Source organism: Pygoscelis adeliae, unplaced genomic scaffold, assembly GCF_000699105.1.
Source record: "Pygoscelis adeliae isolate BGI_AS28 unplaced genomic scaffold, ASM69910v1 Scaffold18, whole genome shotgun sequence".
NCBI lineage: Eukaryota > Metazoa > Chordata > Aves > Sphenisciformes > Spheniscidae > Pygoscelis > Pygoscelis adeliae.
This window is the reverse complement of record NW_008825558.1, coordinates 1779169-1801386: the sequence shown is the minus strand read 5'-3', so window position 1 is coordinate 1801386 and position 22218 is coordinate 1779169. Positions and strand designations below refer to the sequence as shown.

Here is a 22218-nt window from a genome sequence, read left to right as displayed (position 1 = left end):
TGCCAGAAGCAGCGTGAAATGTGTTTTGACCTCGTGACTTTACACATGTATGCATTCAGGGTTTTTTATCTGAGTAACAGCAACCCACTCCTGAAAGATTTTGCAACCTTTAACACACAATGTTAACCTGTAGGCTGAAGGCTTTTAAAAAATTAATTATTGACCTTGATTCGTTTTCTCTCTCCTCTGCAGATAACACATCATTTAATGCATTTTAATATGTAGTGAGTGCTCAGTAATAATATTTCAGGGAGATACCGTAGTCAGGTTGTAGCAATGTTTGAGTGTTCATGTGACAGGAATTCCCCTTCAGAATAGCACACCTAATAGCAGGCTTTTGCCCTCTTTACGCAGAGATAAAGGCTGAGCAACTTGGGAATACAGAGGCAGGTCAGGGTGAAGAGAAAAGGGCAACAATAAAATGAAAAAGCAGTTCCTTAGGGCCTGAAGTGGAGTTCTACATAAAACACAATTGTATAAGTTCTTCCACTGCTGTGAAAATGTCTGATTTCCCTTGTTGTCAAGAGGTCGGGAAGGCAGGTTTACAAGCACCAGATATCTGATGCAGCAGTATTACTAGAGATGTTCCTTTTTTTTGTCCCGGTGAATGCCATTCAGATAAATTGTTACACTGGCAGACTTGAGGTATCTAAATAACCAAGGCATCTGGAAAAGTGTCATCTCTTACTTTGCTGGACACTGGAATAACTTAAGTATAAATTTACTAACATTATACTGGAAAAATAGTTGCTGTGTTTTGAAGGGGATGCGCATTAGACCATGGTCACCACTGGTGACTGTGTGATTAAGCAGCAGCATACCACGTAGCAGTCGTCAGTGCAGGATAATAGAGCCTGCCACTAGTTAAGTGTCCCGAGTGAAGCAAAGGTAGTTGCAAACTGCGAAAATCAGTGATCATTTGTTAATGCCAGTTGCAGAGCAAAGTCAGGATATCAGGTGTTGAATTCTGAGTTGAAAAGCTCTCTATTTATGTGTGAAACTCCAGCAGATATGAATGGAAGAAGAGATCGCATCTTAATGATCTCACAGCATATGTTTTTTATGAAATGGAGAAATTGGGCTTAGTCTACTGTCAGATACAGTCTCCATTATAGCTCCAAGCCCAAACTCATGACCAGGATTGATTTTGCTTGTGCTATACAACATGGAGAAGCAGATGTATCACTGATATTAATGAGCAGTTCTGCCCATCAGGGAAGCAATATTGCCAACCCCAAATGCTCAAAGAACAGAAGATTGAATGACAACAGTAATAATAAATGTAGAGTTCTGTTTCACTCTCACATTTCTAAGCACCTTCCTTAATTTTTTTCCCCCTCTGAGTCTCTGTACCCAAGTGAGCTAGAAATTAAGATTCTCTGGAGTTGAGCAGTTGTCTTTAGTTAAACGCCACCTCTTCCAAGATGCGTGACAGAGTTGCAAAACTGACATGTTCTAGCTTTAGTGCTTTTTAGGCATTTTCCTAGAGGCTTGTTGTATATTCCACCAAAGTAAAGCTTATCAGTTAAAAAACACTGTGCACTAATCTCCAGGACCTTTTCCTAGCCTGTTTACCGGGGAGGGCAGGAAGACTTATCTATCTGCTTATCTCTGTAAAATGCCCCATGGAAGGACACTCATCAGTCTCTCCTTACAGTTGTTATTTTCCTCTGGATGTTGCCTTTCAGAGGTGATCATTAACCATGTCTAACTCATTAGAAACCCTTTTCTTGCTGCAACTTCCAAAGAGGTAGGGTGGTGGTCCCATAGCTGGTGGGCTGTGATGTCTGTACACTATACAATGTGCATTTTAAGCCCTGTGCTGTAGAGGTGTGTTTCTACAACTCTTATTTGCTGCTCTTGCCAGCCTCAGTTTTAGCTTTACGGTTTACTCTGGTCATATGGAAAGGGTCTTATAACACTTAAGTCATTTAGGTTTGGGACACAGTGAAGTCCTTCCTAATAAATTTTTTCACTTTTTTTCCAAAAATGTGTTTTTTCCAAAGAGAAAAATTTATTTCATACTTTCAGATGGGGGGGAAGTTGAAAAACTCTGCCTAGAGATTTTTTTAAAAATAAAATGGTTCTTGTATAAATGTTCAAGATTTTGTTTTGACATTTTCAAAGTAAAACTGACTTCCTGACATGGCTTTGGTTAGTATAAAAACCAAACTGAACAAAAAACTCACCCCAAAACCCCTACACTAGAAGAGAAAGTTACATAAAAGGGCTAAATATTTTCCATTGTCCTCAAGTAAATAATTTTCTCTTTGTTTGTTTCATTCTGAAAAGTGAATCTCCCCAGAACTAATGCAGTGACAAAGGTCAAAGAATGAACTAGTGCAGAGAGAAATTTAGGGAGAGAGTAAAAAATGTGGGGCAGTCAGTGAGGTGAGGAGATAAACGAAACTGTTCCTGGATGGCAAAGGTTTTACAGAGGGCCTTGCATTAGTTGTGCTGGGGTTATGCATAGAGGTTTAAAGAAAATCCTGCCAAATAAACAAGAACACACTAGAGTATGGACACTGGAGGAAGTTGCAAGTTGTATTAATTATGCTCACTGATGTAAGGATGAGAAAATTGGGGCCAGGTCCTAAAACGTAGAAATTTTTGATTCAACGTGCAAATACTTAAATACATTGTCACCCAGAAGAAAATGTTCTCCTCAAAGAACTGAAGGTTTTGAACTGCACTAAACTCATGTAGTGCTGGCTTACTGCCCTTCTTTACCTGAACCTCAGAGAAGACAAAAATGGAAGTTTCAAAATCTCCAGTTTAACTTCATTACTGCTGTTTTCCTCAGTGGTTCTCCTTGTAACTAAGCTTGGTGTTTTTGTTACCTGGTCAGTGTCTAAAGGACTTGTTCTTTGGCTGGGCACATCTGTCACAAGTATATTCTTTTCAGAAAGTCAAATTCTGCAGCCTGTGGAGTGCCTTTGCTTTGGTGGAGCTGTGCGTGGTGTCTCCTTGGTAATTAATATAGATGAATTTGCTGTAAGAAGAGGAAGGAGACAAAGCCCTTTCCAGCAGCACTTCTTTGGGCAGGATCATGCGTCACAGCAGCATACACATGACCATGCAATGTCCTGTCCTGTCTGTCCCCATCCCCAGCAGATCTAGGCTGTCTCTCACCTTCCTCATCAACCACGAAGCAGTTTGGGGGAATGTAGGTCTCTGAGACACTTGGCAAGCAGACAGAGGCAACTTCAGGTGCTGCACTGAAATTCAGGGACCTTGGATGTTTTTGCCATTTCAAGGCCTAATCACTGCACCCCGTGTATGAGCTAAGTATCTCTTCTGTCCTTGAAATCCATGAGAAACCTGTCTGAGCAACAGTCCCAAAGAGCTTGGATTTACCATGTAATTTTCCTTTGCTAAATGGCCTAGAGCAGCAATGGATATCACTTCATAAAAGTATAGTTAAAATTAACAATGCAACATGCTGCCCAAGAATTGCAAATGCTAGACAGGGACCCAGCTGCAACTTCTTATACTACTCAAAGGATTTCTGTAAACTCACATCATTAAGCATTTGCAGGAACATTCTCTGTACTTATACATCATCAGCCTTTATAATCTTGTTAGCTCTGACCCCTGGACCTCTGCTTTGTGTTCAGGTGGCAGGCTCAGTAATTTATCTGATGCAGGCACTTCATGACCCAGTTGTGTGATGTTCCAACTTTTCAATGCTTAGTACAAGCAGTTGCATGGTGCAAAATGGCCAAAAGGTGAAAACAAATGAACTCATCGTATACTGGATGCTTTCTGCGTCTTGCAGCCAGAGCCAGACTGAGAGGAGCTGAGGACTCTGGTGGGCAGGCTCCAGGTGACCTGAGATCTCCAGGTGGTCTTAGAGTCAGGCTTTTCATACTAAGGTGAAAGCTCACTGGTAGGTCAGAGAGGACCAGAGTGTTCTTTTCTGTGTAATTTTGGAGGATTTTAGGAAAGGTGTTGCCTTTATTATTTCTAACATGCTACATGTCTGTACTTCTTTTGAGTGTACTTCAGGCCAAACAGAATTGCTATGTATCTTAATTAGAGGATGGAAATAACCAGCAGATCCATCTTCCATGGAAATTTCTCATGCAGAACAAAGGCAGGTTATAACCTCATGTACTTATTTTCTTGTTATTGCAAATTGCACAGCTTTTTTGACTGAAAAATCACCATTTGGAGAAGGTCTGAGCAAAACGAGGGTTTCAGATCATTTCCCTTTATTCGTACTTATAAAGTTTAGTGCTATAAAATAAGGCTGGAATTTTTCAGTCAAATAATTATAGCCACTGATATGGAACTTTGAATTTTCAGAATTTAGAGTTTTTCTTTTATTCATTTTATCACCTGTACGCTTGTTATCATTTTTCTGTTTTTCTTCTTATCATGGTTTCCTAAAGGCTTGTTCATCACTCTTTTTAGCGTGCATAAGTCTGTTGTCTTCCCAGCAACTTCTATTTTGGGGCTTATTTCACAAAATTTGACAGATGACATGGGTGTCAAGGTTAAGTGCCTCCAAGTTTTGTGAAAACAGATGTGTGGGTGCACGCAGCTCTCACTAGACGCAGGAGAATCCATTCAGGAGCTTGCATTTGAGACCCAGGGGAGGGTAGAAGGAAACCGGCTTAAGTTCCAGTGCTCACAGGACTACTTGACTAAAAATGTTCCTTTTGATCCTGTAATTTTCCAACGCTTGTTTTGTAAGAAAGTCATGTGTGGCCTAAGAAAGAAATCAAATGGAAAAATAAACCTCAAACCTTTTGAAACAATCATTTAGATTTGCATGAAGATGGGGGAAAGAAAGAATGAAAAGAACAAAGTGGGAAAATGTATTTTTGGTAATTCAGAAGTTAAAAATATTGGAAAAAAATTCTTTGTTTGGAAAGGTGAAAATTAGTTCTAGCTATGGAGGGTGGAAAGCAGCCCAAAGCATTTGGCGCTGTTTTTTTTTTTTTTTTGAGGGGTGTGGGTGGTGTTCATTTTTAATTTGCTATCGCTTTGTTGCATCGCCCTGCTGTACAGTGTGCAGCCCATATCGTGATACATGCTCCCTACCTTCCCAACTTTTTGAGCAAAGCCTGTGCATGGACGTGCCAGTATTCTTGATTCCCCAAGCAACAGCTTGACAAAACCACAAAAACTTACCACACGGGTAAATTTTAAATCTCCCCCCCCCTCCCCCCCTCCTCCTTCCTCACTCTGTCATCAGCCAAAGCACAGTTTGATCTTGTAGTTGTGGATCTTCCTGGGAGACCTGTTTTCCTCTTTTAAAACAGAAGGCGAGGGTGAGCAATGGAATCAAGCCTGAACTCCATCTTCGACATCTGGAAGAATTCAGCAGCAGATAGGTCATGAGGCCTGCTCCAACGCCCACAGAAAGGGAGCGTTTCCCCTGTGGTCCTGGCCCTTCATAACTGACATCTCTCAGTGTCGTGGGTCTGACAAAACTCCCAGAGACAAACACCCTCACTCTTGGATCCAGAAAGTCAGGGTAAATAAACTTGGTATTTTCAGTCCTTGTCTCAAGGAGTTGTCAATAATGCTCACTTGTTCTTGAGCCTGTCAAATCCACTGACAAATTAGGGTGAAGACATCTCCCCTTCTTTTTTAAAAGCCAACAAGGTCCTCTTATTTACTGTTCCCTCAGCTCCGTCATCATCATAATGTAACACAGCCTTGTTGGAGTCAAGCCTAGTCAGGCTACGTTTGTTTTTAGAAAAAGCTTTTGAGATGTAGGAAGTTGTCCTTTTGCTAGAACAGAAAGATTCGTTTTTATTCCTAGCCCTTATGTCAGCATGTTCCTATCAGGTAACTTCTCGTGCCTCAGTTTCCCACCCTGGACAGTGCAGGTAATAACATCTGCCCGTCTTAGCAGTCCCAACTGAGCCCAGTGTAACACGCTATTAGAGGTACCTTTCTCATGCTCAAACATTGTGCTTCCTTCTCTGAGAACAGCTGGGGGCTCCTCTGCCAACAGGAGCTTGAGCTCACCGGATAAAGATGCTCGCTTTGTAAGGAGGGGGAAGTATCATTATTGACTAATATTGTTATTGGCTTTAAAGTAGCTAGCTTAACTTGCCAACATACGTTCATAATTATGCAAGATTTCACTGTAATGAATGGGATTAATTACAACAGGATACATAATAATTGATTAATATAATTAATAGTGTTTTATTTATGTTGTGTGTGGCAAGGCCAGAATGGGAGGGGGATAAATGATGGACTCTTTGAAAGGCAAGATGAGATTTAAAGCGAATACCTTGAAAACAAAGGCAGTCCACATGGTACCACTGGAATTTATTCATAGGTAGTACTGCAGGCATAGCAGTGATGACTGTCCACTATGATGTCTCGAAGCAGACATTAGGTATTACAATCCAGTGTTACAGAAGTTTCTGCTTTTTTCTGGTGGCAAATGGTTTTTCTGGTTTGCTGAGAAAGGGAAAACTTAATTCACATTCACTGCAGACAGCTTCTTCCTCTGCTTTTGACATTTAACCCTATGGTAAGAGGCCCAGAGCCTGCTAAATCTGCAGCCCCCACTGTTAGCACTAACATATCGTATAAAAATTCTTGACTTCTAGCAACCAGGGATTAAAGTGAAACAGAAGTTGGAGAGAATGAGTTTCTCACAATCTCTCCCCTTCCATTATATTCAAGCCACACTTCCTGCATCTGCTATAAATATTTAAAGCAACAGTAGCCAACGTTTAAAGATTGGGACGGAAGCAGAAATCTAACCGTGTCTGCGTCTTCCTTTGCAGCATGTGGCAGCTCCACGCAGCACATTTAGCCAGAGGTCATGTGCATTCTTAATGAGGTCGTCTACCCTCTGCTTACATGGGAAGCAATATGAAACTTCAGTGAGAGTTTTAATTGCTAACCATGGTTTATAGCCTTGGATGAGTTGGAGAAATCTTTATTATAATGTACATCCAGGCTTACCAGGCAATCATGGTTATATCAGAGGTTGTAATTAGTAAAAAGGCTGGAAAATGCATCTCCATTTCTACAGCTTCCATACAATAAATGCCAATACAGTTTCTCAATCTGAAATTTACTTTTATCTCTCTTTTGGGAGCCTGTTACTTCTGGAGTGACTGCTTAAAAAAAAAAAAAAACAAACTAGGGAAAATACTAGAGAAAATGCTAGGAAGACAGGGAATTAAAGTCTAAGGATAAATTCATAACAAATCCAAGTGTTTAAAAACATGGAGTTCCCAACTAATGTTCCCAAACTGATTTACTTTCCCCCCATTTTGGAACCAAATGTCTCCCTTCCTTCCTCTACATCACATTAGCTACTTTCTGAGAAGTTATTTTGGGCACAAGGATTTTGCTGAGGCATTTAAGAAGTCCATGACCTCTCCCTTAATTTCTCGACAGCCACTTTAGAGGCAACAGAACTTTTAATTATGTGTACATCACGGCACTGGTTTAGAATAATCTAACAACCTGTCTTCCATGCACACTGAAGAAGTACTCCCACAGAAAAAACATGACAGCCCTGTTAAAGTGTTACCTATTTTTGTCTCTACTTGATGTTTTGGGATTCGTTCATTTGAACATCTTTTACTGAAAAGTGGAAATCCTGCAGTGCTGCTTTTTTTTCTCATTACTGATCAATGGTTGGGCAGGGAGGAGAAGAACGTACAATGGAGAGGAGCATGTGTGTATTGCAAAAGAATTGTTCTCATGCATGTGAGAGGTAGTAGAGAGAAAACTACTGGTTTTAGAAGTTTTTCCCCCCTGTTTATTACTCCATTTAGAATTGAAAGCATTTTGTTTGAGTTCTGGCTCCATGGTATGTGAGGCATGAAATGGGGACTGTTCATGCCAAGAGAATGATAACAGCACAGACTGACTTTCAGGTCTGTGGATTCATAATCCAGACCCTTGTACGAAAGACATTTGGTATCGCACTTTTCATCCACACAACATAGTTAATAGATGGTTTATTGCTACTTATAAGTGGGTCTAAGATTTTCCTTGGGCCTTGGAAGGGCTCACGTTTGGACAGTGTACAATGTCAAGGTCTTAAAGACTGATCAACATGAAGTCTTACTCTTGGAAGACTGTATTGACTTGTATGGTGAACAAGCTTGTTATTGTGATTTTATTCTGGATGAAGAGGCATCTGCAGTAACTCAATGCAGCCTGAGAGAGGCTCTTTAGGACTTTTGAAGATGACATTTGATTTGCAGCCAGAATAACAGAGTTCCACCTAGACAACACACAAGCTTTTTTTGCTAAAGCTCTCTTTGGGAAAAGATCGTATCATAAATGATTTGAAGCATTTCTTGGGGCATTTAGTAGCATCTTTAAGAACCTGATTTAACCCCCTGAGAGGTCAATGGGATTTTTTTCTCTGACTTCAGGGTGCTTAAACAAGGTATTTCTTTTCTGTTCTTTAAAAACAAAATCTTCTTGACTATTGTTTGTATTATTCTTCCTTCTTTTATTTCTATCACTGAACTCCTCTTTGGTATTAGTCTTTTAATCTCCACGGTAAAAAAGAAAAGAAAAAAAAAATTGCTGATAAGTGGAGACTGGACAGTGGATACATCAGCTCTGTGATTACCCTACTATATTTGGACATTGAAACTGAGAAGTTGCTGCCAATTGCAGCCAGTCCATGGGGACTGGTGAATTCTGTCAATGAATGTTGTTCGATTGCATTTTTACTAGCGGCTGTTGCTATCTTTTTTGGACCTACTAACACCCAGGTCGATAACTGAAAAGCTATGTGGATACAGAGGTTTCCTTTGCTTCTCGTGTTGGTGGCAGAGGTTATATGTTATAAATCATAGGCCATTACATGATGAATCCGGATTGTAATCTGAAGGAGACAAACAGCTGGCATACTTTTCTCAGCTGCTCTACCTGGATTAATTACAGTATATTTCTAATCAATAATCTTCTTCAAAAAGAAAAGCTGTGAAATAATTCCTTTTAGAAAATTGTTTGACCCTTAGCCCTCAGTTGTCTTTTTACAGGCGGATGTAAATCAGGTGGCATAGCTGGTCTACAGAGAAACCCTCAGATCAGGCAAAGTTGCAGAATCTGTCTCTGATTTTGGAGGATTCATCTGAAGTGTTTCATGCCGTCCAGATCTGAGGGTTTAGTTAGGCTGCCTATAAAAGCCAGGTACATTTAATTCAGGTCAGGATTGGGAGCTTTCTTAAAGTTCAGGAATATTTCTGCACACACACATACATACACACAAATTCCCACAACAAGCTGCTCGTGCAGTTCTGTGGATAAAGCTGATTGAATTAAACCTGAGTCGTTTCATACTGTCTGATACCAGGAGTTAATGAACTGTTGCCTGCAACGTTTAGTGCTGTGTGTAATCAGTCACTAATTGTAGAAACAACTGATTTCAGGGAGTTCATGGCAATTATGAAATGCTTGTAATGGTAGGAGTGTACTAAAACAAAACAGAAGAGACATGCTTTTTTCTCCAAAAAAGCCCAGCAGCACAGCAGTGAAGTGGCTGGGGTTTCAGGGAGAAAATTATAGCCTCTTCTCTGACACTCAGTAGAATCAGAAAGTATTAAATATCTGTCTCGAAAAAAAAACAATAGTTGTTCCTTTGCAAGTAATGTTAATCTAAAAAGTTTGTAGGCAATATTGCTTGTTTTCAGTTTTGAAGGAATTTATGCTTTCAGCTCACCTGATGGCATGTCAAAGTATTAACCTGGCACCGGGCATAGGTGTGGGGAGAAGCGATGTGTTAATTTCTGTTCCTTTATGAATCAATCAATAAACAAACTGTAATGTCACTATAAATCTTAGAAAAATTGCCTGCTCAGAAAATGTGAACATTTTTATGTGGTTCCTGCTTTCAGAAGCCTGAGTAAAGGATAGCCCTGAAATATGCTACGTCTGAATGCTGAGGTTAAATCAGCAATGTAATCAGTCAGACTGGCTTTGCCTTCAACATGCAAAATTAATATCACGGTAGGATCTCTCCGTCTTAGCCCTGTTGCACACGGACAGTGCCTCAGAAAAGGTGGTGAGGCCGCACACGCTACCTGAATTCTGCTGGTGCCCTCTCTGTTTCCGTTTGATGCAGATTTATCACACTAACAGGCTAAATCTCACTAAGCTAGAGAGCTTTTAAGACAATTATACTGCAGTGTCCCCTTTCTGCAAGAGTCACAGTCATAATCTCGCTAAGCAGCAATGGAAGAGCAAGTTGGATAATTAATCTACAGTCTTTGCCTTTCATTCATAATGACTCACTTGCTTAAAAAAATGTAATGCATCTCCTAGGTGGCTTGCTGCCTTAGTGTAAATCCTTGATATGTATATTTTTGATCTGTATATTTTTTCTTATGGTTACAGATAACTACACCTGTGCTTATAGGCCTGGGGGAAGCTGAATGCATGATAGTGTGTACTCAGTATTTCCAGACCTGGGATCATAACTGATTTATGCAATCATGGGTGAGGTGCTCAACAGCCTCCTGACGTGCTGAAGTTTGCACAGCCCAGCGAGAAGGGATATACGGGAGCTTGTAGCTCAATGGGAAAAGCTTGGGCAAAAACCTTCTCTCTGTTTCCCTGCTCCTCACCAACTCAAGCAAATGAGTGTGTGTTTAACCCCAGCCTGGAGGAGATGTTGTCAGCTGCAGTTTTAAACATAGTTTTCTGTCAGTGGAGATGTGGGGAAAAGATACATTATGGTGTTAGATTATCATGGTTAACCCAGTACTGCTTCGACGCAGTTGGTTGACACGTTGCAAAGCTTCTCTCTTCCTGACTACCTGGGCCATGAACTATGTGCAACATCCTGCCAGTTAACAGGACTTCATTTTCTAGTGAATGCTCGCCAAGAGAGGAAGTATTGTCTGAAATAAAAAGGTATGGAGATCCCCACACAAGACAACACGCTTCTGTTTCAATCAACTATATCAGAAGAATTAATTTGTGAATTGATTCATACTGGGTTAACAGGAGAGAACAAGCTAAAAACACTTACCTGTTGGTGGATATCTGTCAACCTGCTGATCCAGGGACTCGTATCCTATCTGTTGTTATAAAAATCAGTAAAAAAAAGGAAAGACCTCATAGGAACTGAGAGGTACTATGCCTGTGCTATTTGTATAGGCAAGTTCTTCACATGACTACTGACCTTCTGTTGGCAGGTCTGGTTTTGTTGTATTTTTCAGAGGTTTTGGGGAAGAGCTCAGCTGCACTAAGTGCTAGTGGAACTACGGCAGTTTCTAGTAGCTGACGGTCTGGTGCTCCCAGATTTTAGAGTGGACTGTTTCATATTAATTTTATCAATAAGCTGTACTGAAGAGCTTTTCCTCCAGTAGCACTTACAGAAAGGAAGAGAGAAAAGGGAGAAAAGTATTTATATCCTTCAATTAAGTTTATTTGGCATCCTTACAGACAGCATTAGAAGATGAAATTGGGGCAAGAAATATGTCAGGTATATTCTAATGTAATTTTTAAAAGAAAAAGTGAAAACTTACTGAAATTCCCCATTTTATTCCTTTTTTTCTTGAAATTACAGCAGGGCCTGATCATTTACGATGTTGGCAGTTCCAAGCGTCAGTTAATGTTTTCAAGGCTGCATTTATCCAAACCACCGCTACTAATTTTTAGTAGACTTCCTGTGAAAATATAATCACTAAAGAAATGCAAAAAACAATAATCATGTCTTCTTGGATCTATACCATATAAAACACAGCGTTTTTAACACACTAAACCTGTCAGATTAGTTTGTGGCTGCTGAAACCCCGGCCAGCCTATGTACAGGACCCAGAGCTGTGTGATGTTAGCTGGAGGGGGGATTGTGTGCCTGCACTGGGGTGCGGAAGCACACGGGCTTGTAGGATAGACAACGGTGGGTGTGGAGACGCACTTGAAAGCCATTTTTCCCCTTTCTTGGGACTCACTCATGCCTGACTAGCGCTGTGGAGTAGGGTTTGCAGGGGTGAAGGGACGGGAGCCATGCCTTTGACATGTGCGTGCGCTTGCAGCTAGGCTGAGGTCAGAGCAGAAGAATGCTGCTGTAATTATGGCTGCAGGCGAAGGCTAAGCATAATGGGAGTCAGGGTCTGGCTCAGCCAAAGATTTCCTGTATGATCCTGGTCAAGTCACTTAATTACTTTTGCCTCATTTCTCAGTTGTACAGTGTATATCCTAAGGCTTCAGTTACCTGCCTTGTCTATTTAAATCAAACTCTCTTTGAAGCCAGGACTGTACAATGAGACTATACTGTTAATTGGAGTCTCTGGGTGATAGTGTAATTGTGTGTAGTGTAATAACAACATTTCCCTGCGATTTGCATCAGCTTTGCCACTGAATCAGACCTCTGCAATGCTCACAGTTTCATACTGCTCTGGTTGAATATCAGTGCACAAAACAATGCTGGCCCATTAAACGTGGGCTAATCTCACTCAAGAGACTTATCACTGAATTCACTGAAGTCAAAGGCAGACCTCTCATTTATTATTTTCTGGGGCTGGGATTTCCCCCTAAATCCCTTCTTGCTCTGGAGAAATGGAGCGGGAGGCCTGCTACCGTGTCCGCATGCAGTGTCCCTGCATCCCTGGCTGCAGTTGCTGTGCGTGGTCTGACATGGGAACTAGCTGCCCAGCTCGGTTCCATGCAGATCTTCGGGTTTAGGGTTAGCAGACCTGTGCTCACACAGCGGGAACCGGTTCTGCTATGTAAAGCTTTGAGGTAAGAAGTTTAGAGAAAGTTAAACCAACCCTTGGTTTTTCCCCTTAAGAGTTAATTTTGTTTTCAAAGGCTTCTGGCAAAAATAAATAAATAAACATGTCAAGTTTCATTTTATTTTAAAAGAAACAAGCAGAACAAAGAATTAACAAACTAACCTTTGCCATACAATTTCAGTGATATTTTGAACAGTATTTCATGATTTGAGATGAACTGTCCTGACAGAAATTGCTGTTTTGTAACTGTAAATACTGCTGAAATCCAAGCTTATGTAAATATTTTTAAATGGGAGGAACATAGACAACATGTAATGCAAAGTTTAGGCTGATTCCAATGGAGATTGGATCTGCTAGAAGTAACTTAGCTGGTTGTGATGGAGTCTATGGTAATTGGGACTGAAGTGAATGGTTAAGAACGGATTGTTTTCATAATTTTGCATGGTAGCATGCAGTAAGGGAGAAATCCAACTCTGTGTAAAGGGCCTGCACAAATGCCATGTAGCTCATATATCCCACTTAAACCCCTCAGAATGGGGCTTAAATGGGAAATTAATCAAAGAAATCAATACAAGGTCAAATGGTGTTTGTTTACCTCTGGAGTAGGCAGGAGTGAAAAATTCATTTGCAGTGTAAGTCTATGAAGTTGAGTGGGTTTTGCTGACTTTCAGGATGAATTTGGCTGGGAACCCAAGTGAATAATGAGTAGACACAGATTAAGCAAGCTTACATTTTTTTATGATTTTTGCGCAAAAGCCTCCTTTTTTTCCAACAGTAGAAATGTGTAGAAGGAGTATTCACATTCAAAATTTCCTTTTCATTTTTCAAAATGGGAATATTTAATCCATCAGAGGAGCCACAGAATTCCTCATATTTAAATATATTTAAAGTGGGTATGTGTATTTTTTCCTCACCTCAAAAGCAAGAGGTGGAGCATTTTATTATGGAAGAGGACCTGGAGAATGAGACAAGTTTTTGCCTGTTGTGCAATGCCCCATCTCAGTCTGGATACGCACTGGGTAGATTCTTAGCTGTCGCCTAACATCTTGTTTCTGCACCTGATTACATCAGCAGAGAAAACTCTTACAGTCTTTGATGGTGGGTGAGCAGTTAACTCTGAAAATAGTATACTACAGTTTAACATGGAAAAGGTGGGATCTAAAGCTGCAGATAATCTGCAGTTGCCATTAATCTATGAATTTCTCTACGTACATCCTTGTCACCTCACAAGAACATTTATAGTAAAAGTTCTTCCATCTCTGTGTGTGTGCATGTGTGTGCATGCATGAAATATACGTGTAGAAGCAGCTAAGAATTTGCCAGGTGCACCTTCTATTAATAGCAGGCGCGAATATACTCCTCCAGCACAGCCTCTGCTCGCTTTAGATAAAGGAGCTGTGAGATACTCCCTATATAACGGGCTAAATCATACTAAGGGTATTCATTAATAAAAGTAAAATTTAAGTGAATATGAATTTAAGTGAATGCATAATGCAGTAAAAGATTTGTGTAGTTCTCTGTCTTACATTTTTATATATGCATAGACATGTATCTAGATAGTGTCATGGATTTAATTGCAGTGGTGACTTCCTAAAATGAAGCCATGTACAGAGGGAAAGGAGTGGGTATTTGTTGCTAGCTCTGAACTTTGGTTTATGAGGTTCCTGTTACAGTCAATGAGGGGAGGTCAGTGCCACCAGAGGATAAACCAAAGTGCCTGAACAAGTTAGGCTCTTAACTTTTTTTCTAGCAGCTGTATTAGGTGGCGAAAATATTCTCTGAATTTCAGACATGCTAACATTGGTCCTATTTATATCTGCATCATCTGAAAAGGTAGGATCTGTCCGCTGTAGGATGACACAGACACATGGCAGTACTTTCATCCGCTAAGTTCACTAAAACCCTGACTTGACTGAACAAAGTGCCTTAATAAGCGCGATGGGTTTTGGAGTCTGTAGCTTGGAATTATTCCTTTTCTTCTTTTCAGTTACCCTAATGTGTCTGATAAATTAACAAGTATAGGGATACCTTAATGCCAAACAAGGAGCCACTGCTTCATGCAGTCCATTGACATCTGTAGGTGCTTTTGATGTTGTTGGGAGTTTTGAACAGGGCCAGGATTTCTCCTGAGGAGAGTGTTCCCACAAACAAGGACAATTTGCATGAGTAAGAGCATCTGGACTGATTTGTGTGTGTCTTTAGATTTCCTCTCAGCACTATTTGAATGTCTCAAGAAGTAAAATAAATGCCACTGATGCATTCATGTCCTTCTCAGTTTGTGTACACAAAACAATTGTTTCCACTTCTATTGTGTGATTTGTTTCCATAATGCACAACTGGTGCTTTGAGATGCTGCAGAAGAGAATTTGTTGGACATGGTAATACTGATAGAAAAATGTTCTCTCTATTTAGATGTCATGACTATTTTCTTTTTCAAGTGAAAATTCTAGTGTCACATACAAATGTTACCTTTTCCCCTGATTATCTTGTACAAAGCTAATAGTTTTGGAATAGATACAGATTTTTAATGCAATGCTATGGTTCTGGTTTATAGAAAAATGGATCAATTACCAAGGCAGGCTTCAAAGAGGGAGACTGCCCTAAGTTATAAATGGCTCAGTCCCTTAATTCTGTCATAATCCTATTTGATATATAGTTCTCAGTGCTGCTGAATCCTTTTAGGGCTCTTTGATCAAGTGAGTACTTTCAAATGTGATGCCTCCTGTCATCTAACCCCCTAAAAATAACACAACTTGCCATTTAATTTCTGGAAACATTCGTTTTCCCTGGTGTTTTTTGTTTTTTTTTTAGTAGAGAAGACAAAAAGCCTGACTTTGATATTAGCTAATTTAACAAGAGAAAGAAGGACTACAAGACTTTTTTTTATTTATCAAAGGTCCACTCCAATATTCCTGCTTAGGCTGATGGCCTGAGCTCTAGCAAAGACAGGACCAGACCACTGGTACTTATACATCAGCCATTAGATGCTGATGTTCTAGGCTTCACTGAGGACTTAATTAATTGAGAATAGCAGATGTATGAGAGATGCCAGAATATCACAGAAAGCTTCTGTTTTCAGAAGTAACAAATGATGTGGCATTTATTTGAGGACACCTTGCTGGATGCCCTGACATTCAACTCTAAGGAGCAGATCTCTGTACAGTGCCTCAGGTCTGGCTTTTTTCAGCATCCTGATGAGTCTTTTCCAGATCAGGTCATGGGACTCATTAGATGTGCATGTTTGACATAGACCCTTTTCTTCCTCCCCATTTTTAAAAGAACACCAGGAAATTGTACAGTTACTAAGCCTGAGTTAATATTTTTTATATTATGGTGATGTGGTGCCAGAACTCCTGCTTTTCTGTTGGGCACTGTAACTGCTGTAACTGCTAGTCAAAATCCAGCTCTGTAAGGAGGAAAAGTATTCATGCAAATGGAAGGTTTAATATTTGGCGTATGAGAAGGTCTTTGTTTTCCTTCTCCTTTGCAACCGCTGCCACTAAGTTACATTCAGCATTGGTATTCTTTCTTCCTGTAACCGATATGTTCCCAGGTAAGAGATCCATCAACTTAACAAAGACAACTCAAGAGAGTGAGGGATTGTAGGATCAAATTGTCCAGCCTTGCGCAAGGTTTTCAGCTCTTCTAGTTGGAAATTGGCAGCTCCTGGAGCTACACATGGCAGTTTCCTGCAGCAGAAGCTTGGTCTGGGGCACCAGAATCCCAGGAGGAAAATGTAACTCACACACAGGAATGGCTAGGTCAGCACCTCCTTTTTCACCTAGCCAGTCACATTTTCCAAGAGATCATTTATACGCTGGAAAGGGAAAACACTGGAGGAGTGTGCTTGAAGTGAGTCTTGCAGAGCTCTCACCAATGTGAAATGCATTTGAACTTTGTACTCTTGGAAGCTATGGAGTTGTAGGCTCTGTAGGGAGCCATGGCTCACACCGTGCACACCCAGCAGCAGCAGCCTGCAGAATTTGGCTTCTTTTCTATCTTTGCACCTCAGCTCAAAAGCCAGTATGCTCTTGGCTGTCTTACACATGACTGTGACCTGTCTTCCTGCAGACATCTTCCTTTGAAAGGTAAAGAGGGTAGGTTAAAGCTTCAATTTCATTGTAAATACTCTTAAAAGGTAGATTAAATGTCCATATCTGTCCCTTAGAGCAATTAAATTCGCATACAGCCTTCCAGATGAAGTAGTGAGGGCACAACAGCCAACTGCCGTCATGATGGAACTAGGCTGGCTTGTAAAAAGGGCTACGCAATGATGCAGCTGCCTGTGACTGTAGAGGACTGGATGCTTTCTCCCATAGAAATAGATTATCCCAACCAATCCTATGTTCCTGTTTCAGACCAGTTCTCTGTCAGCATTTAACAAGTAGAACAGACCATCCGAGACAGTTCCAACCTGTTCAGATGTTATTCTGCTTCTGCCTACAGGTTATTGTATGTTCAGCTGGAAACCTGAGCATTTTGAACTCCTGAACCACCATCTGCTCAATCTATACAGTCTGTTTATCAAAGGGTTTAAGTGCACTGTAAGGTCCAAACCATTTTATGGAGCCCTGCCAGCTGAAATGAAATATTAGTTGCTGTATATTTTGAAAAACTGTTGCTTTGTAGGCCAAAAGAGCTTGGAGATCCCAGCTGGTAATCAAAGAGCAGTGTCACATTTTTCATGGTTAGGGGCTCCATTGGTCTCCAGATTCTTTAGAAACCTAACTGATGAATTAGCCAATCAAATTTAGATCTGAATTAAATCCAAAATGCCATCACTGAAGACCTGTATCACCAACAATAACAACCACTGCAAAAAGTCAAGCCTTGTGAAAATAAACACACAAAACATCTATGCAGGCTGTTTAGCGTCATGTTCAATAAATCCCTCCTTAGAAAACAAAAGCTAAACACAGGTGTGATCCTGCAAGCACTTCTTCCTAGGTAGAGATGTCCTAATCTGTTACCATTAAGATCAGAAAGGGTTTGCTATTGATTTCTATGGGTTAAATGCTAGGGCTCCTCTCATTCCCCCCAGTCCACAGGGCAGATCACTGTGGACAGGAGAGAAAGCAGGCTTTAGGAGGCTTCAGTCCTTGGTCCCATAATGCAATTAGTGACATTTAAGTCTGATTCTGCACCTTACTTGGTGTTCTGGCTAATCCAGTTAAGGCTACGCTCTGAGATACTGTGTGCTACTGGAATGGATTGCTGAGCCTTAAACCTGACCTAGCGTCAAGTGAGGAACTTACTCTTTTAGACCTTTTATCGCTCTGTATCTTGTGCTGGCAGTGTGGCAGCAGTGGCTTTCACCAGCTCCGCACTCATGGGAGCCATGTGCAGCTGGTCTGAGGATGGGTCAGGTATGCACGATTCAAGAGCCAGAACAAGGCAGCGGTGAACACCATGTAGCTGAGGCAGTGCCTTTGGAAGCTGCTTTCTCCAGCATCTTCCTAGTTTCATGGGCCACATGTCCTAAAGTAGGCATCTTATGGTGGGTCCTGGGAGTGAGGATTGGAGTAAACAAAGGAATTTGTAGATCTCTCCTTTTCCTATGTGCTGCTTCTCGCAATGAACTTCTGAGCTAGCCAGAAGCGTGTGATGTCTGCTGCTGTGCTTAGCCCTGCTGACCGGAAAGTAACTCCTGGTACTTGGCAGGACCCTCTGCAAAATCAGGCCCTGGGGTTTGGAAAGAGGGGGAAGGGAAAGCAGGATTACTCCTGAGACGAGCTTTTAGCATGCAGCTGTCCTAGCTGAGACACTTGCCAGCCTTCTAAAATAAACCCACTCAAGCCACTCTTTTCTGATCAAAGAATGAAGTGGCTTAAGCTGGATAAAGCCTGTGTTGGTGACAGACTTCACTGCTAGGGCCAGCTCGTGCGTTTCCTTCATTTAGCAATGGCTTTTAAGGATTTTGATTTAATTCTTTGGGTCTTAAACATAAGCAGAAAATTCTTATAGTTAATCGTACATTTTTCTTTTAATTATGGAGTTTGGCAGCTTTAAAATAGAATACCATCTCTGCAGTGTTTCCTGTAAAATGTTATATTAAAATGTATTGTTCTATCTTGCATTCCTTTTTTCCTGCAGCTGAGTTTAACACAGGGTAGCTGAAGAGACCACAACAGAGAGCAGTTTGCTCGTTACTTTTCAAGGAGAAATTGTTTTGAGTGAATGTATAACCTCCAGAGCCCCAGAACACATCTGATTTCCCCTCACCTCTGCTGTGACTTATCCCATGACATGGGACTATTGATAATATATGTATCTTCTTACTGTACTGCTCAGTACATTCTCCTGTAGGTAGATCTGGTTAGAAAGCACTTGAAGTTTCCTTACACATCTCCACTTCCCCAAGGGATCAATGTCTTGATGGATCACATTCAAACACATTCAACATCTCACGGAGGGTGTGTGAAAGGACAACAGAATCACTTTCACTCTATCCATATCCATTTCCTACTGCACTCCCTCTCTTACAACTATTGGCATGCCCGGAGGGAACAGTGCTTCTCAAGGTCACAGGAGGTGGAAAATAGCCACTGTCAAGGTAGAGAAACTTTTCAATCGGGATAGCAAAAGCATGACCTTTTTCTAACTCCAAGGAGAAGTTAGTGGGATTTGTTGGTGGTGGCAGTGTGTGTGTGTGTACAGTGGGGTTGTGGTGGGTTGGAGATTTTTTAGCCTTGGCAAATAAGGTTAAGTGCTTATTTTTAAAAAGGTGATAGTAATCTTTGCATCTTCAGGGTAAAAATAATTTTCTAAGTTTCTTGACTTTGCATTACAGGAACAAAGGAGAACATGATTCCAGTGTTACCGCATTTCACCCTCGCTTACAGCAGGATCTGTACATGTACCTTATAAAAGTGCAGTGCAGTTTTATGCACTGTACACTTGCTTTTTCAACTAAGTAGAGTTGTTTCACCGATATTAAAAAGGAGATTCTGACAGATCATAGCCTGGGAGTGTCCAGCAGTTAACAGTCACTTGTAAGATGAGTTTTTACTGTGACTCTTGTGGGGGTGGGAATTAAACCTGAATCTTCCACATCTGAGATGAGAGCCCGAGCCATTCGGTTTCAGAGAAAGAAAGGAAGAAGTACATCGCTTCCGCACAGCCTGAAGACAGAACGTCAAGTCCCTGTGAACCTATCCTAGCAGAATCTCTCCCAAATCAAAATGATGTATTTTGGAACTGCCAAAAGGAATGTTTGTCAGTGTTAATGCTATTCACTTCAGTTATGTGCGTTTGAGAGTGAATACAGACAAGGCAAGTGCATGCAGCATCCCATGAGGCATCCAATTACCGCTGGAACTTTCTATGACAGATTTTTCTAGATTTTTTTTAATAGAAAACATGATTTATGGAATTTTCTGAGAGGAAATTTCATTATTGTCACAAAAATATTCATCCTCCATTGGGGAAAGCAAATGAAGTATTTTGTTTCCACTTGGACTTCTTGAGTTTGTGGTTTTTAGAACCAAATTATGTTTTGGGTCCCGTTGACATGTAATCTGTTTCTACCCTGACTGCCAGGTTGTCTTATGGGAGTTGTAGTTTTCTAGTGCTGCATGTACCAGAGCACCAAACTTCATCATTAAGCCAAGCTTAATCTTCCACAATCTCTAGCTGAACTAGTGCTTGTATTACAGGAACCTGCTGACTGTCAGCTGAGTAAGGGGGATCTTTAACTCAAATCTAGTGTCCATATGCCAGAAAGGCTGTACTAAACAGGGAACAGCTGATTTTGCTCTGCAAAGACCCGCAGATTTCATAGCCTTGTAAAAGCAGGAATCAGACGTATATTTTAATGAAATTTAATGAATTCAGTATTGGACTGCCAGCAAGGGAGGGAAGTAGAGATGATAGGAACTGAAGTGAGGTATTTATTCATTTCTTTGCAGAATTTATTGGATCAAAACCAAGAAATATTTAAGCTGAGCTTTTCAAAGGGCTGTAGGTTCCCAGCTCCCACTGACAGTCAGGAGCTGTGGGGCACACTCTCTCTTGATTTTTCTGGAAAATCTAAATGGTCTCAATGGATGTTTTTTCCCTACTCTTTTTTTGTCCTTGAAGTGCTGTGAAACATGTGTAGTGCTCGTACGTGATGGGTAAATCTTTGTTCCCTGAGAAAAGTGGTTTAGATAATGTATAGCATCATGCATAACATGCTTAAAGTGCCAGTCCTAGAGCATCTCAGATGATTCCTTAACTTTAGAAACTTGCCAGATAGGGATGTGTATTTTCCTCATTTTACAAACTGGAAAACCAAGAGACAGAATAAACGATATGTAATCACACAACTGGATCAGAAAGATACTCTGTATTTCCCAATAGATTTATTTTTTCATGTGTTCTGTTAGCATTGGCTCAAATTTATTTTATAGCAATGATAGCGTTGCCATTAGCGCATGACTTGGTTGGTGGTAGGTTCCATACACATTAATAAAGAAGTGGTGTTTGTGTGAAGGCTTTATAGCCTGAAAAGATCACTGCATACTGTATGTGAGGAGAGCTGCTTAAAATCAGCCTACCTCTTCTTGTGTGGAAGGTGACATTTCAACACATATGGCTTTGCCCAACTTACACTTTTTTTTTTTTCACTTTGCAAGTGATATTTTGTAAATATTTGTCAATTTGCCAATGTTTTTGCCTCTTGCAGCCTTGAACAAAGCTTGTTACTGTTAGTGAACATATCTGCCTTTCTTGGCATCTTTCCATTTCATTCTTAGGATTCCATATGTTTTTAACATGCTAAAAATAAATTCTTCTTATTGCTGTTAATTCTGCTGACCCTTATATCCTTTTAGCTCTCTTATCAGTTTTCTACAATTCTTAGTTTCTCATTTTTATCTGTAGTTTTCAATTCTCTTCCTCTTTCCACCCCTGTTTGTTATCTATTTTATTTATACATAGTTAGCATTGATAAATAGCTGCTTTTCCTTCCCCCTCCATTTTACCCACTGGCTCCTTCTTTCCTAATTGTGTCCTTCTGCACTAATTAGTAATGCTCTCGGTATCAGTCACAACTTTCTGTTTACATTCTTTGTACTAGTGTAAGTGGCGAGGTTATTTTAGCCAATAACTGTGCAAAAGCAGCCAGATCCAGAGCAAGTGAAGGGCCAGGACAGAGAGAAACCTAAAGACGTCCTTTACATTTGAGTCAACTCTTACTCCGTCCAAATGCCCTAGGATGGTGACCGACAAATTTCCACTTGTCCTTAGGATGACTGAGGTAGATATAAATAAACCACAACATGCGACCTAGTAAGGAGTGTGAGGGGTTGAAATCCCATCCCAAATAATCAATCCCACTGCAATTTCCTAAGTAAGATTGGAGAAGGGGTAAGAGTCAGATGTACTGAGCAGCAATGATTAGCCTCATTTACCCTGAATTGCCTAGGAACAGCAAGGTTGTATAATTGTATAAGTGACCAGTTGAGCAAAAAAGTTGGAGGGACGAGATGGAATGAAGGTCTGGGTTTGCTTCTAGGTGATAAAAAGCAGTTGGCCAGGAACTGCA

General features: G+C 40.6%; 1 protein-coding gene across 1 annotated transcript in view; it reads right to left on the bottom strand.

Annotated features, from left to right (window-relative positions):
* The window catches only part of DYNLRB2 (dynein, light chain, roadblock-type 2), a 124583-nt gene extending 102629 nt beyond the window's left edge, over positions 1 to 21954 (bottom strand). Inside the window, exon 1 of the mRNA XM_009332324.1 lies at positions 21870 to 21954. Coding sequence (XP_009330599.1) covers positions 21870 to 21954 — 85 coding nt within the window. The remainder of the gene's footprint in view (positions 1 to 21869) is intronic.
* Between the last annotated feature and the right edge of the window lie 264 nt (positions 21955 to 22218).